The 16508-nt window shown below is 58.2% G+C and overlaps 1 protein-coding gene across 1 annotated transcript in view; it reads left to right on the top strand.

Moving 5' to 3' along the window:
* Positions 1-12563, top strand: part of Gga1 (golgi associated, gamma adaptin ear containing, ARF binding protein 1) — an 18842-nt gene extending 6279 nt beyond the window's left edge. Inside the window, exons 4-17 of the mRNA XM_010613307.1 lie at positions 347-445; positions 1352-1475; positions 1848-1948; positions 2615-2695; positions 4594-4734; positions 4808-4889; positions 6120-6227; positions 7044-7196; positions 9540-9604; positions 9856-10013; positions 10392-10585; positions 11090-11259; positions 11489-11599; positions 11689-12563. Coding sequence (XP_010611609.1) covers positions 362-445; positions 1352-1475; positions 1848-1948; positions 2615-2695; positions 4594-4734; positions 4808-4889; positions 6120-6227; positions 7044-7196; positions 9540-9604; positions 9856-10013; positions 10392-10585; positions 11090-11259; positions 11489-11599; positions 11689-11799 — 1683 coding nt within the window. The 5' untranslated portion in view covers positions 347-361 and the 3' untranslated portion in view covers positions 11800-12563. The remainder of the gene's footprint in view (positions 1-346; positions 446-1351; positions 1476-1847; positions 1949-2614; positions 2696-4593; positions 4735-4807; positions 4890-6119; positions 6228-7043; positions 7197-9539; positions 9605-9855; positions 10014-10391; positions 10586-11089; positions 11260-11488; positions 11600-11688) is intronic.
* The last annotated feature ends 3945 nt before the right edge of the window (positions 12564-16508 follow it).

Genomic DNA, 16508 nt, shown 5'->3' with positions numbered 1-16508 from the left:
TTTTTTTTTTTTTTTTTTTTTGGTACCGGGGATTGAACTTGGGTCCTTGTGCTTGCAAGGCAGGCCACCGAACCGCTGAGCTAAATCCCCGGCCCAATAAACTAATGTTTTTAAATGAGAAAAGTAATAAGATAATGTGCAGGGGCTGCTCAGATGTGGCCGTGGAGAGGGCAGTGCCAGTCACTCTCCATCCCTGACCCCGTGCCCCAGGGGCTGATGAACAGTTCTGGGGCCCTGGGAATCTCCACATCCTTGTCCTCAGGGTCGTTCCTTCCTGGGCTGGCCGGTGGCGGGGTGCGCTGCTTCCTGCCATCCGTCCTATGCCCCTCACACCCTTTCCTGTCAGGTGCTGGAAACATGCATGAAGAGCTGCGGCAAGAGGTTCCATGATGAGGTTGGCAAATTCCGCTTCCTGAACGAGCTCATCAAGGTTGTGTCCCCCAAGGTGTGTGCCCTGGCCTACGGTCAGACCTGCTGTGGGATGTTGATCAGTGGTAGAAGACCCCACAGGGACCTTCCCGTGGATGCTTTGAACTTGGTTGAACCCAGCAGACACAGAGGCTTTCTCATAGACCCCTTCCCAGCTGGGTTGGGGACAACCTGGGGCTCTAGGAAAAGTCCTTCCTGCTGGACCAGAGGGAGGTGCCAGGTGCCACTGAGCTTGGCTTGCCCAGCTCCAAGATCACTCCCACTTACCTGGCCACAGTATCCCCCTTGGTCTCTGGCACAAGATCTCTTGGTCCTCACCACCCAGGAGTGGCCTTCCTGGGCCTTGGCATCCAAGCCACAAACCTGAGCTGGCAGGTGGCCAGACCCCACTCTGGCCTTCGGTGTGAGGTCTCCTGTGGACACAAATGCACTCAGTGGCCCGGGCTGAGATCCATCTCTCATCACCTCTCAGCCCGTTCTGTGACCAGAGCTGCTGAATGATCCCCCAGCCCCATTCCCTTCCCAGGAGAATGAGAGCCTCTTCCAGCCCAGTTTGCTGCTGGCAATGGTGTGTGGGGCCCAGGCCCCCAGTTCCACACTTGCCCCTTCCATATACAGTCAGTTGGAAGCTGTTGGCTCCTCCTCAAGGTCACAAGGTTGCCCATGAGCTGCCTGTGGGAAAGTGCTGTGCTCTGGGCCTTCCCTGGTCAGCTCTTCATCTCCCCAGTGGGGAAACTGAGTCACGAGGGGCTGACGTGGACAATAGGTGGCAGAGCTAGGTGTGCTCAGTTACCCCAGGCTGCTTGGGCAGAGATGGAGGACACTGGAGGCCAAGGGCTCCCAGGGGAGTCAGCTGGGTTGGGCTAGACTTGGGGCTGTCAAAGTAAGGCAGTGTCACAGTGTCCCTCTCCTTCCCCTGAAGTACCTGGGCTCCCGGACGTCAGAGAAGGTAAAGAACAAGATCTTAGAGCTGCTCTACAGCTGGACGGTTGGCCTGCCTGAGGAGGTGAAGATTGCAGAGGCCTACCAGATGCTGAAGAAGCAGGGTGAGGCCCCCGTACCTTCTTGCTGGGCTTCGGCAGCTTCAGGAGCTTTGGGCCAGTGAGGTCATGGTCTGCCTTTAACTTCTACAGAACATACGGCCAGTGGAGCCTTTGGGTTCTGTGACTGAGGCCAGCTTGGGTAGACAAAAGTTGGGTTTGGGTCAGGCTTCACCCTTGCGTGTGGCCTCAAAATTCAGGTACTCAGAGGTTCTCCCCACATGGTTTGATGTGCATCTCAGAGAATGGCCCAGCCCCTCAGGTCTCTGGGCCCAGCATGCTGGAGAAAGGACTCCCTTCTACCCTCACGTGTCCCTGTCTCTGCACTGCCCCTGGCCAGGGACCTACTGACTGCCTTCCTCACCCTATCTACACCAGGCATCGTGAAGTCCGACCCTAGGCTTCCAGAGGATGCCATCTTTCCCCAGCCCGCTCCAAGACCCAAGAATGTGATTTTTGAAGATGAAGAGAAGTCCAAGGTAAGGTCGTGGGGAGGACTGGGCACTCGGGCACCTGGAGCAGTGGCTCATACAGAGCACAATCCCCGTAGCGGGTGACGGGTACCATTTATTGAGTATGTCCCATACATTGTCCCGGCATTTAATACACATAGGAGATGTCCCTGGGTTAGCTTGAAATGTTTGCATGTTTTTTTGTTTTTCTTTTTTTGAGACAGGGTCTTGCTATGTAGCTCAGACTGGCCTTGAACTCACTATGTAGTGAACTCACTATGCAGATCACCTCAAACTCATGGCCATCCTCCTGCCTCAGCTTCCTGAGTGCTGGGATTACAGGCGTAATCACCACCATGCCCCACTGAGTTTGCATGTCTTTATATAATAATGGATTAGATTATAAGAACTAAACAAGGAGGTGGAAGTGGACTCCTCTCCCCAGCCCTGCTGGCCCCAGAGGGTGACCACAAGGGGGAAGGTTCTCAAAGCCAGTGACACAGGACTCCCCTCCCCGAGGCTCTTGCTCACAGCATCTTTTGTCCATAAGGACAGCCACCAGGTGTTGGTAAATCCCTGCCACTTCCCAGAGAGCTTTAGCAACTTGCCCAATTTCTGAGGCCGGTAATTGGGGTGCTGGCCTGTGGTCCCCAGCTTGATGCTGCCCTCACAGTCACATACCTGTCCCCACAGATGCTGGCGCGCCTGCTGAAGAGCTCCCATCCCGAGGACCTCCGTGCAGCCAACAAGCTCATCAAGGAGATGGTGCAGGAGGTGAGGCAAGGCCCAGAGCACAGGAAGGAGATGAGGTGGGCAGGGCGTGTGCACAGACCAGGGTCCTGCAGGGCCATCACAGCAAACAACTGGCTGCCGGTAGGGGACCAGCTTCCTAGCCACCTGAACTAACACCCCGCACGGGCTTCTGGGAGGCCCAGGTTGTTCCTTGATGATAGAAGGGAACTGTGGGTGGGCATGGCTTAGCACTAGATCACTGGCATGGCATGGATAAGGCCTGGGTTCTGTCCCCAGCACTGTGAAAGAAAAATCAATTGGCCCTTAGTATATGTTTTAAAATATGTAGATAAGTGCATGTGTGTATAAATACACAATTTCATGTGTTTAATGTACGAGTAAATATAGGTTGAGGGTGTACACTGAATCTTTTTGTTTTTGTAGCAGCACAGAGGGTTGAACACAAGGCCTTCACACTGAGCTACATCCCAGTCCTTTTTTCAATTTTTTATGTTGAGGCAAGGTCTCAGTTGCTAAATTGCCCAGGTTGGGCTTGAATTTGCTATTCTGCCCCAGCCTCCAGGAGGGCTGGGATTACAGCCATGTGCCACAAGTCCTAGTTCTCAATATTTTATTGATAAGGGAAAGTCACTGAAAAGTTTGCAAGTGGACCAGGGCTTTGGCTCAGTGGTTCTACCGCCTGCCTTGCAAGCACAACGGCCCAAGTTCGATCCCCGATGCCAAAAAAAAAAAGTTTGCAAGCCAGGTGTGGTGGTGCACATCTCTAATCCTAGCACTCAGGAGGCTGAGGGGAGGATCACTGAGAGTTTGAGGCCAACCTATACTATATAGTGAGTTCAAAGCCAGCCTAGACTACACAGTGAGACCCTGTTTCAAATAGACGATCGATCGATAGATAGATAGATAGGTAGATAGATAGGGCTGGGGTACAGCCTACCAGTAGAGTGCCCCTGCCTTCAATCCCAAGTACTAGAAAAAGAAGTTTTCAGGGTAGTACTCAGTAGCACAGATGAGAGCAGCACTGATGCTTTACTTTAAAAGGTTAAGGGCTGCAAAGCAGACCCCTGAGGCAGGAGGCAGCAGGGCCTCCCAGCTGCAGCCCAGAGTAGTTAGATCATCAGATATGCTTTTCTTTAAAATCTGGGTAAGAAGTGTGGACCCCACAGAAGTTGCTAGCTGGTCCTTCCTAGGAAGCGAGTTCAGTCTTGGGCTGGTGGGCCAGGCATCAGCTTGGTCCTAGACCAACTGCCGGTTGCCCCTCTGGGTCTCCTGTGCAGGATTTGTGGAGGATGAGCCCAGGGGCTGGAGGGCACAAGTTCGGGGTTGTCTTGAAGGGACCACACCACGTGCCCTGACAGCTGAGTTGGGGCCCTGCCAGAGAAGGCAATTCTGCCTGCAGCAGAGCTTGTGCCCACCTGTCCCTCTGCGAGGGAGGTCGTGCCCAGTGAGAGGACCCACCGGGGGGTGGGTCACTTCCTGCAGCCAGCTTCAAAGGCCCATGTTTGCTGGGCACCCACAGACACTGGGAGTGACGCTGCACTTGTTGCTGGGTGGTGCTTGGTGACCACAGCAGTCCCCTGTTGCTGCCAAGCATGGAACCTTCCTTTCAAGGACCAGACACAGGACAACCGGAGTCACTTAGCCCTAGCTGTGGGTCCAGGGCTTGGCCCTTTAGAAGCACCACGGGAAACGCAGCTTCCTGTCCACCCTGATTCAATGAGCTCCTGCAGAGGCTGGGCCCGGGGGGCACTGGCAGCAGGGGTAGAAGTGAGTGGGGTTGGCAGAGGGCTTCCAAGACTGGCATGTCTGGTCCTAGGCATAGCGAGTCCCACCCAGAACCGGCGTCACAGCCAGACCCTGCGTGCCTCCTGGAGTGGGCCGTGCCTGATTCAAGCTCTCACTGTGCTTTGGCCTTCCAGGACCAGAAGCGGATGGAGAAGATCTCGAAGCGGGTGAATGCCATCGAGGAGGTGAACAATAATGTGAAGCTGCTGACGGAGATGGTGATGAGCCACAGCCAGGGCAGTGCGGCGGCCAGCAGCAGCGAGGACCTCATGAAGGTGCACTGTCCCCTCCCCACTCGGCCCATGCCAGAGCCTCTTGGCCCTGACGTGCCCACCCTGCTACCCCCAGGAACTGTACCAGCGCTGTGAGCGGATGCGGCCCACGCTGTTCCGACTGGCCAGTGACACAGAAGACAATGATGAGGCCTTAGGTGAGCCCAAGGCGGGTTCAGCGTTGTCCGGCGGCCTGGGCATTTGCAGTTGCAGAGAACCTCCATGAGGGGGCCCCCTTCCCCAGCACTGACTGGTTTCTCTGGTAGAAATGAGGGAGCAGAGTAGAGGCTGCTACTGCCTCAAGAGGCTTCTGAGCCACACTCATTAGCAGGCGTCTCACTCACTGCCCACCAGCTGCAGAGGAGGACGACTGTGTCCTTATCACAGCCGGGGCTCAGAGCGGGAAATGCCTGGCAGAATGGTAGGGGAGCTAGGGTGGACCGAGGGCTGTGTGCCTCCCACTGCTGCCTCCCTGGCAAGATTGAGCTGGAAGCCCAGCCTGAAGGTGCAGGTCTGTAATCCCAGCACTATGGGAAGCTGAAGCAGGAGGATCACAAGTTCAAGCCTGGCCTGGGCAACTTAGCAAGACCCTGTCTCAAAATAAAAAATAGTCTCAGGATGTAGGTCAGTGTTAAGGTTTTAGGTTCAATCCTCAGTACCGTAAACAAAGAAAAAAAAAACATTTTGGAAACCCAGAATGGATCCTGCAGCTGAAGCACTTCCAGAGCTGATCCTGGTGGCTTCTGCCAGGGCCACAGGTCCTTTTCCTTATCTCTGCCTGCTGTCTGCCAGAGCCTTGTGGGCATCTCCTCCCCTCCTGCAGCAGTGCACGGAGCCCTTCCCACAGCCCAGGCACCTGGTTCCCACCAAGGGTCTCGCTGCCCTTGCACCTGTGGAGGCAGCATGTGAGGACTCCTTGTACTGGGTGCTGTGCTGGGCCCTCAGGGATAAGGCCATGATCCCAGGTGACCAAAGCCTCCTCCCCGAGGTTGCAGCACATGAAAGGAGATGGGCAATAAGCCACAGCACCAAACAGTGGCAGTTTGTCAGATGGTGGAAGGGAGAGGCAGTGTGGGTCGGGGCAGGGAGGGCCTGAAGCAGATGGAGAAGCTGAAGACCAGAGAGCAGTAGGGGATGAAGCTGTGCAGAAATGCAGAGGTGTCCAGGGGCAGCGCAGAAGGGCAGTGTGCCTGGGATACTCCAGGATGGCCAGGCGGCGTTGCAGAGGGAGTGAGTGAGAGGGAGGGACAGAAGGCCTGGGTCTCAGTGGACGAGATGGGCAGCTCCAGCCTTTCCCCGCACACGAGCCAGACTGCATGGGGCGTTTGTCTTCCCACCCCGAGGCCCCAACATGTCTCCAGCCAGCCGCTCCCCTCCTGCCTTTGCAGCGGAGATCCTGCAGGCCAATGACAACCTTACCCAGGTGATCAACCTGTACAAGCAGCTGGTACGGGGTGAGGAGGTCAACGGCGACACCGCAGCTGGCTCCATCCCAGGTGAGGAAAGTGCAGACAGTGGGGCGGGGGTGGGCTTCAGGGTGCCACACTGGCCCCGGAGCTGGTGACGTGACTGCCAGGGTGACCCTAGCCCAGGAGGGAGCCAAGCTGAAACGCATGCCAGGCCTGCAGCTGTGGAGGAGGAAGTCTGGGCCGGGGGGCTGGCGAGGATGGGCGAAGAAGGCAGGCTTTTCTTCACCTGACAGATCTGGCACCTGTGGTGGGACTAGACGACAACCCCAGTGCTTGATTGAGTGATCACAGAGCAGGAGGGAGGATGGGACACAAAATGTCAGTCTGGGCTCTAATCAGGCCACAGTGGCAGCCCCAGGGATCACGGAAGAGGCTGGAAGTGGCCCTAGTGGGGAGGAGAGGCGGGCACACTGCACAGAGGCAGCAGAGCGTATGCAGGGCTCCAGGGATGGGTGACATTGGCCAAGGGACAATCGGGGAATACAGTGGTGCCCTGCACAACCATAACGCTGAGGTCTGGGAGGGCCCTCAGAGAGCTGTGGTCCCGCAAGATCTCATAGCAGTGGTCCTGCCGGCCTCACTGTGGAACTCCTTCCCTCTGCTCCTGCCAGTGACGTGTTTCTCAACATGACCCTGTCATTAATCGGGGTGTGACTTCCTTCCAAACAGAAGCGCCCCCTGTGCTGTGGAAAGGGCGCAGCGGGCAGGTTCCAGACATAGGCTGATGTGGAGGCTGGAGACTGGCGGGGAGGGCAGGAGGCTGGGTGCCATTACCATAAAACCCAGAGCACCCTGAGAGCCACATGCCACTCAGGACTTCCCCACTGTCATTTCCCACCCCAGGGAGCACCTCGGCCCTACTGGACCTCTCGGGCCTGGACCTCCCTCCCGCTGGTACCACCTACCCGGCCGTGCCCAGCCGCCCTGACGACCAAGCCAGTCCCAAGCAGCCCAGCGCCTCAGTTTCCCTGCTTGATGATGAGCTCATGTCTCTGGGTGAGGAGGTGCTGGGTGGAGGGAGCGGAGGGGCTCAGATGTGTTTGCCCTCCCAGACAGCGGAGTACCAGCACAGGCGCTTCAGACATGAACCCGTCAGAGGCTTGGGGTGGGCACTAGCTACATCACAGCTGAGGGGCTGAGGCTTAAGGCAGCTCAGGGCAGTGCCCACAGTCGGGGTGAGCCGGCCAGCCTTGATCTGCCCTCTGACAAGCCAGCCACACTCAGGTTCAGACACAGGACAGCTGAGAGACCTCTCTGCAGAGGACTGGAACTAGGGTTGGGGCTGTCCAGGTGAAAGCCTAGCAGTTTCTCTGCCTGAGAGGAGGAAGAGAAGAGCTTCACTCCAAAACCCTCAGAAGCTTGGGGCCAGCCCAGACTAGGGGTGCCAGAGCTCAGCAGAGGACCAGCATCATTCCACAGAAGTAAAGCAGGCCCAGCCTGTCCCCGAGAGCAGGGAAGAAGAGATGGCCTGCTTTTGATGGAGCTGGGTTAAGCAGAGAGAGGTGCAGGCGCTCGGAGCAATCTGAAGGGACGGTGGTGGTGGTGGTGCGGAGGCTGAATGACTGCGTTCTCCTCAGCCACTTCTGAAACGAAACTGAACCTGGAGCTGGGGTTGGGCGCAGCACTGGGGTGCCTGCCAAGTATGCAGGAGGAGATGGGGGTCCTGGGGCCCAGCAGTCTGCCACACCACACGCAGTGCTGCTCCTGTGCCCTACCTTGCCCCGGACAATCCTGCCCACTACCTCATGAGGCAGAGCTGGGGCCAGGGATTTAGCTCAGTGGTTTTGCCGCCTGCCTTGCAAGCACAAGGGCCCAAATTCAATTCCGGGTAACAAACAAACCAGCAAAAAAAAAAGGCAGAGCTGTCCGTGTGACCAGTAGATAGACAGGACAGTGGCAGCCGGGCTCCAGCGGTGAAGTAGGGGCTGTGAGTCTGCCACTGCCTGCTGAGCCACTCTGCGGCTCTGACCCATCCTGTTTGAAGGAAGGAAAAGCAGGACTGGATGGAGCAGGGCGAGACGGGAAGTGGCCCTGACCAGCCTGAGAGGCCTCATTCCAAGCCAGCGTGGCGAGGGAGAGAGCCCCCGACCTATTTCGCAGAGGCAGAGAGCAGGGCAAAGCAAGGAAGCCATGGGAGGCCAGGACGCATCCTGCCCAGCAGTGCCAGGCGGGCTGTGGTACACAGGGAAGTGACAGCAGTAGCGGGGGCAGAGCCAACCCCCGCAGGAGAAGCAAGGTGTGCTTTGCACTTCCTGCCCCCGGCTGCTTCCACAGCCCTGAGCCCCCAGCTTCCTTCTGGTTTCTTCTCAAAGGTCATGTAAGTAAGGGAACAGGAACCAAAAGGGCCAGGCCAACTGCAGCCACCCTGGGGCTCAGAGGGAGCCCCCAGCCACGAGAGATGCCAGTCCTGCGTGCTCCCTTGGCCGGAGGAGAGGTGGCGAGCAGGGCTCACGCCTGCCCTCAGGTGCTCTGCTGACGGGTCTGGCTCCTCACGGATGTACTCTGAGGTAGCTGCCATTGCAGCTCTACTTCAGAGGTGAGGCTGAGGCCTGGGAGGCCCTGCGGTCAGCCTGGGCCTCAGCAGAGTGACTCGGCAGTGTCCGGACCCCAGCCGTGAGGCTGTGCTCTGAGCACATCTGCACTTGGCTGCTTTCCTGCTGTGTGGCCTGGGGCTGGTCACATAACCCTGACGAGCTCAGCCTGCATCCCTTTCCTCCTCCTCGCCTTTTGTTTCTGTTTTGTGATACTGAGTCCTTGGCCACTCAGCTGCATCCACAGCCCGGCCTGTTTGTGGGCTGTGGCTGTTGCCAGCCCCAGGGGCATGACAGATGTTAGCAGTCACCTCTGCCTGCCAGAGAACATTCCCTCTGGCGCTCACCCACCAGCATTTGATAAAAACTGGATAACTCATCTTTTCTAGGTCTAATCTGGGGTGAACTTGGGGCAGTGGGCAGGGTGATGAGCAGATCAGTCCCGGGCCCTCCGTCCACCTCATCATCATACACATGGGGACATCAAGGCTCAGCTGGCACAGTGCCCTCTCCAAGGTGTGGGTCAGCCATCAGGCGGGCACAGTGCTGACCCCTGTTGGCCTGGACCTTAAGGTTGGGAACCACCTTCCCTCCCATCAGCTTGGGTCAGAGCTGAGTCCTGGCTCTGTCACCAAGCTGAGGGAAGGGAAGTGAGCGTGGACAACAGGATGGGCAGTCAGGACCCAGTTTCTCCTCTCTGAGCTGAGCCTCTCAGAAAGTGGGGCTACGCCAGCAACCGCAAGCCAGCATACAGCCCCACTGCCTCAGTGCCCCACTCCAGCCCTCTCTCTCTCTGCTTTCCCCCCAGGCCTGAGTGACCCCACACCCGCTGCAGGTCCCAGTTTGGATGGGGCCGGATGGAACAGCTTCCAGGTAGGACGGAACTAGCCTGACCTATCCCTGTCCCCAAGTCAGGGACAGTGAAGGGGTGGAGGGGCTGGGGGAGCCCTAAGGGACCAAGATGCCCACCCCAGGGAAAAGGAAGGCAGCCAGTACTTCTGACCTCCTCTTGGCCTTGGGCCACAGCCCAGCCTCAGGTTCCCATGTCACTTGCAGGGAGGGAGGGCACAGCCAGTGGCTCTCCTTCCCGAGAGCCCTACCCACCTGCTCTCTTTGGCCCGCAGTCCTCGGATGGAGCTGAGCCCCCAGGCCCCACTCCGGCCCAGGCCCCCAGCACCGATAGCCGGCCCATGGCACAGAGCAGCGGCCTGGACGACCTGGATCTCCTGGGGAAGACCCTCCTGCAGCAGTCGTTGCCCCCTGAGGCCCAGCAAGTGCGGTGGTGAGGCTGCCATGTGTGGCACAGGGTGGAATCCATCCCCGTCCCCACAGAGGAGCAGCCCCTGACAGGGGCAGGATGGTCACTGGCTGTTCCAGGAGCCCTAGGTGCCAAGAACTGCACTTGTTCTGGGGACAAAAAGTGACGACGGCAGGCTCAGCAGCAGTCCCCAGAGCACAGAAGTGACATGCCCACTCAGTGCCCCTGGGAGTCCAGCACCCTAGAGGAGGACACTGGCTGTGGCGCGGTGCAGGGCAAGGGAAAGATCAGGGCCAGAGAGATGGTGACCCGGGGCCGGGGCCAGGCAGCACAGCGTAGCACCTCCTGGGCCCTGGTCTCTTAGCACATGAAGGATCCCTTAATGCACTGTCCCCCAATAAGGGAGAAGCAGCAGCCAGCCCCCCGGCTCACACTCCGAGACCTGCAGAACAAGAGCACCTGCAGCTTACCCAGCTCGGGTCCTGCCAGCCTCCTCCATGCCGGGTCCCCAGAGCCTCCAGGGCCCCTGCAGCAGCCTGCGCCCACCGAGCTCTCCCTGGCCAACGTCACTGTGCCCCTGGAGTCCATCAAACCCAGTGAGTGGGGAACAGCAAGCCAGCTCCCTCCTCCTAGGGGCCCGCCACCAAAGAGCCCTCCCCTTCCCAGCCTCAGTCTCCTCACACAGCTGTTCCAGGTCACACAAAGTCACACAAGACGACTTCAGACGGGCTTGCGTCCCCTCGCCTCCTGGATTTGGGGCCTCCCTGAGATTCTGAAGCCAGACTGTGATACAGACCCAGCTACAGGCCTGGGCATCTCCTGCCTAGTACAAGCTCTGAGCAGACAGGACCAGCCGATCCTTGGCATCGTCCATCTCTGACCTCACTGTGACTCAGGGTGTCACACCCTCAGTTTCCTAGTCTTACTAGCAGGAGGACCCTGACCCAGGGATGGGAGTGACTGTAGCAGGGTCATGCTGAGAACGTGACATCCAGTGCAGGAGTGAACCAGGCTGTGCTTTGGCTGCAGGCTGGGTGTCACTTCCGCCATGAGACCCAGTGTGCTGGCCACCCACTGCCCTCCCACCTCTTCCCCGGCAGGCAGCGTCTTGCCTGTGACTGTGTATGACCAGCACGGCTTCCGCGTCCTCTTCCACTTCGCCCGAGACCCACTGCCTGGACGCTCGGATGTGCTGGTGGTGGTGGTTTCCATGCTGAGCACTGCCCCGCAGCCCATCCGCCACATCGTTTTCCAGTCAGCTGTCCCCAAGGTGACACCGCAGGGCAGACAGGGCGTGCTTCCTTCCAGTCCGGGCAGGGTGACTTGGGGCTTGGGGGGATTTGGGAGCCGGTGGGGTGGGGATGGGTCAGAGGGAGGCAGGGGATCCAGAGGGCAGAGCCCCCAAGACCCTCAGAGGGGTACTGGCAGGCTGGATCTGGTCCTCAGTGGCAGGGACGGCAGCCAAGCCATCTGTGCCCCCCTGGCTCTCCCATCCGCAGGTCATGAAGGTGAAGCTCCAGCCACCGTCAGGCACAGAGCTGCCTGCATTCAACCCCATCGTCCACCCCTCAGCCATCACCCAGGTCCTGCTCCTTGCCAACCCCCAGAAGGTGAGGGCTTGGCTGAGACAGGCGGTGTGGGGGATCCTCCTCCTCTCCTCCTCTCTCACTGACCCTCTGCCTTCGCCTTCTCTGCCCAGGAGAAGGTTCGCCTCCGCTACAAGCTCACCTTCACCATGGGCGACCAGACGTACAACGAGATGGGGGATGTGGACCAGTTTCCCCCACCCGAAACCTGGGGGAGCCTTTAGTACAAAGGAGCTGGGGAGAGGAGGGGATAGAGGGACTGGTCACTGTCCAGCCTAGGCGGAGGCTGTGGTGGTCTAGGACACTCTCTGTTCCCCATGGCCATGCACCCCCGGCCTGGTGCTTCTCCCCTCACTGCTGGGGCTGCCAAGTGACTTCTCCCTCCCAAGCTCCACTCCCCTGCCGAGCCAAACCCAGCAGGAGGCTGGGCCTGGGTTCACACTGCTGGGAGCCAGAAGCAGGGGGGCTGCAGGGCTGGGAAGAACTTGGGGTTGAGGGGAGGACACGTGGCCGGCAGGCCTCACCCCACCCCTGGCCTGGGGTGGGTCTTCCCCACCTGTCTTATGCCTTATGGGAAGGCCCAGCCATAGGCCGAGCTGGGGCTGGGGACCAGCCGGCCTCCTGTACAGGAACCCAGTACTGTGGGGGTACTACCTGTGCCCCCAGCTCTTTGCACTCTGGTATGTGGTTTTGGCTCTCTGCTTTTCTTTCAGAGTGGCCCTGGGGCCGCAGTCTTGGGGCCATGTTGGGGAGCTCCGTGCAGCCCCTCCTCTTGGGGGCCTCCCTTTGCTGTCAGCCTAAGGGTGGTGCCAGAAGCAGGTGGCCTCCGAGGGGCTGCGGAGCTCCTGGGGTTCTCAGTGTGTCTCCTCCGGTCATCGGCCCTCCCAGGGCCTCATATGGGCATCATCTCACATCTGTCTGTCGGTGGTCAGAAGTGGGGTCGGTGTGTGAGAGCAGGAGTATTTATGAAAATAAAACATCCTTTTTCCTGGACCAGCTGCTCTCTGGCCCTCCTGATGTTGGGGGAGACAGGTGGGGTCCTGGGGGCAGCCCTGCAGACCCCTTTCCTGCCACCTTGGGGGATCAGGCCTCTCCCCATTCCCACCCCACCCTGCACCAAAAGAGGCCCTATGTAGGGGCTGTGGCGGCTGCTGAGTCACCAGAGGGCCCCGAGCCACCCCGGCTGGAAGTGAGGGGCTGCAGCTGCTGCGGCACTTGGGGCGCCTGGCTACTCAGACACCACCCCCTCCTGTGACCTCAGAACATAACCACTGCTGCACCACTGGAGGCCCCTGGGCCCCAGCTTCCCCAAGGCCACTCCCAGGAAGCAGCCTGAGTCAGGACGCCAGGAACCCTGAGCTGGGCCCCCCAGTCCTGGCTCAGTTTTCTCTGGTGGCTGGGGCCATGCCAGGGCAGGAGCAGAGTGGAGGGGCCACGCAGACCATCAGAGCAAAGCTGGGAGCTAGTGCAGAGGAAAAGCCAGCCCCGTACTGCTGCTCCTGCTCTGGGGAGGGAGGCTGCCCACCATTCCGCCTCTAGGCAGATACAGATGTGCCCCTTAAAGCCCCTGCAGAGTGCGTTTAACCATTTTCAGCCCGCCTAATGTGTTTCCGGGTCTGGGCTCGCCTCCAGACCCTTCCATGGATACTGTCGGTGCCTGCTGGAGAGTAGCCCAACTCTCCCGCTCCCCAGCAGATGAAGGGCCCCTTGCTAGCCACACTGTAGGTGCAGGGTGAGGGCTTCTCCAGGTTGGCTAAAGGACCAGATGTACCCACTGTGACTGCATCCTGTTCCCTGCAGAGTGCCCACCTAGGGTTGTCTCGTCTCTGACTGCTGAGTTTGGAGTCTGGGTGCTGTGTGACAGAGCAAAGTGCTTCCCTTTCTGGTCTTTGTTTAGTTCCTTGTCTGAAAGGTATGGGGTAAGGCCCTTAAGAGTTCTGGGCAAAAGGGCTCAGGCTGCTACAGTCCCTCAGCCTAACCCAGCGTCCTTGTGCCTGAACAGCCCTGTACCATGCACACCCTGACCTTCCCAAAAGCTGTTGATTCAGACAGGTCTGAAGGTGGGGTCAGGCTGGGCTCCCCTGGGGAGCTGCATTCTCTCCCCCTTGAAAGGTGACCACCACCACCATGCTGAGAGCGTTGGGACTTCCCAGACCTCAAAGCCACATGTCCATCTCTACTTCTTCAGCCAGGGCCAGCTGTTTATTTTTTAATAACTGCAGCACGCCATGCTTGTGTGTTTGAGGAAGCCAGAAGCATCGCAGAAGCCTCTGCTGGCCTGGGGAGCCCACCTGTGCCTTCCCCTTATCTCTCTAGATCCCAGCCAGCCCTGCCCAACGAGCAGACATGGGGGGCCTGGCCTGACCCAAAGCTGCATCTCTAGGCAGCTCCCTGTTAACGCACAGAACCACACTGAAAATGCAGAGCTGAGGCTCTGTGAAGTACTGGAGGTTACTCATGCAGGGCAGAGTGGGGACCAGCAGTCTCAGGAAGTGGTGTCCACTGTGGTGGTGCATTGCTCCTACCTTCCAGCCACCCCTCACCACCACCAGCCTTCTGCCTGCCTGGCCTGTGCTCCTCTGGGCTGGGGTCCAGGGCCACCAGGACGATGCCTCAGCCCTGCGCCAGGCCTTTGGGAAACTCCTGTTGGCTTGGGGAGGGGCCAAGGGAGCTTCAGAGCCCCAGAAAGTACACCTGCTGCAGCTGCTCCATTTGGAAGCCTCCACTGGGAGGGCAGTGCCAATATGGCCGCAGAATGGCAGTGTCAGCCCGCCTGAGATGAGGTGTTGACTGCTGCCACCACCTCAGCATCGCCGCTGGCTGCCCTGCCCACATCCTGCTCAGGCTTCACTAGCAGGAGCTACCCGGGGTGTGACAAGTTTTCACAGACAAATCTGTGCCAAGGCTGCTGGGCCCTTCCCAGTGGCCATGGGTTAAAATGGGGGAATTGATGACATTCCTGGCAGTGCTTTCTGTCACAGTGGGAAGGGAAACAGCTTGAGGACCGTCAGATCTGCCTGCTGGCCTGGCCTCCACTACTTAGCCAGCTGGGGAACTGGGCCAGGAGCCTAGGTGTGCTCATGTATAAAGTAGGGACAAATATCTCACTAGAGGGCAAGCTAAGGCACGTGGCAGTAAGTCCCTTTGTCCCAGGTAACCCAGACACATTCTGAGCATAGCTGAGGTGGGAACGCGGGTTAAGGGTCTTTCCATTCCTGACTTCTTGTGGGCTGAATAATGGGTAAACAAGGAACAATCGCAGGTACTTTTCTAAGCATCTTATGCCTTTGCCTTCATTTTCTCATTGCTGAGACAAAATACCTGACACCCAAAATTAAAGAGAGAAAGGTTTATTTACCTCACAGTTTGTAGAGGCTTCAGTCCATAATCAGCTGGCTCCAAGGCAGGGTGGCTTGGCAGAGGGGCATTCAGAGAAATTCATGGCAAGCAGAAGACAGCAAATCCAACAAGGGAGGAGGAGGGGCCCTCAACAGACTTTCTGCCCTTTTATGCAGATGATTTAGGGCGAGTAGCGCTCACACCCTCAATTGTAGTGCCCTTGAGCCTAGCATTGCACCATGAATCAATTTTAGAAAAAGCCCCACCTATGACTGCATGAGGCTTTGAAGAGGACATCAAGACACAAAGCATAACAGCTTTATTCATTTAATCCACACACACACACACACACACACACACTCACCCATCCCCCGCCCCGGGCCCATCCTCCCGAGGAGGATGCCAGGGCTGAGAGGGAGACTGTCTTGCCCAAGATCACTTAGCTAGTGACAGCCAGATCTGGGCAGGCCAGCTTCGTTCACACCGTCCTGCTCTATCCTTGCAGATTAAGTGTCCATGGACACTACATCCTCCTTTGCCATTCAGGTCTTCTGAGGTCCCATGATTATGACAATGGGTTCCAAAGGACTCAGCATGAGCCAGATAAGACCCACATCCTCCCCAGAAGAGACTGGCGTGGTGAAGATCCACCAAATCAACAAGCCCCTTGGTTGAGGAAGGGAGGGTCAGCTGGTGACCTCTAAGGCTCCCCTCTGCACCCACAATTCTAAAGAGCCAATCCCAACATTCAGGTATCGAAAGTCCTGGGCCTGTCAAGCTCTGATTGCAACATCCTTCCTAAGAATAGCCTGTGATCCAACCTTTCAGGCTTCCAGCCATCTATGATTCAACACATGAGTGTGACAAGGGAGGCCCTAAGGTACACGGGTCACTCAGCCAAGAGGTACAGCAGCCCCACCCAACTGAATCCCAGAAGTCCCCTGGGTCTAGCTGCAGAGCAGCCTAGATCAGGGTGCAGTGAGGAGGTTGAGTGTGAGCACCCTGTTAGTGGACTCCGGTTGTTTGCCGCTACAGCCCACAGCTCTGCCCTGGGCCAGACCAGGAGGGACACAGGTGTAACCCAGACCTTGCCCTCAAGAACCTTCAGGCCAGCAGAGCACCTGGACATGCTCAAGCCCAGTGTGATACTGGCAAGAAAGCTGGAACAGAGCAGGAGCACCATGGAGTCCAGTGACCTCACAAGAGACTCACAAGGGGTGGCACCTGGGATCAAGTAGCTGACTTGGGAATTTTCAGTTTCTTCTCGCCACACCCACTAGGTGTCTACCCATTGCAGAGATGGAAAACCAAGCCCCAACGAAGTTCTCTGGCCAGTGGGGAAGGTGGGAGGCCAGGACCAAAACCCGGACATTCCAAACAGAGTACCAGTTTAGGAAGCCAGGTCTATACCACACCATGGTGTGTCCCCCCATCAGTGTCCCAAAGCCCTGCCCTCCTCTAGAATCCCTTCCCCCAAATCACTGGCCAGTCACCTTCTGGTTGGGGAAAAGACAACTCCGGCCAGAGCCTTTGACCCTGGGGTCTCCTAGCTTCCTGCAGACAGGCAGGCTTCTGCTCAGGTGGGCTTTCCTGC

The sequence above is a fragment of the Fukomys damarensis genome, unplaced genomic scaffold (assembly GCF_012274545.1).
Source record: "Fukomys damarensis isolate Sample0158 unplaced genomic scaffold, DMR_v1.0_HiC HiC_scaffold_19, whole genome shotgun sequence".
NCBI lineage: Eukaryota > Metazoa > Chordata > Mammalia > Rodentia > Bathyergidae > Fukomys > Fukomys damarensis.
Note: the sequence above shows the minus strand (reverse complement) of the source record. Positions and strands in the feature narration are given on the sequence as shown.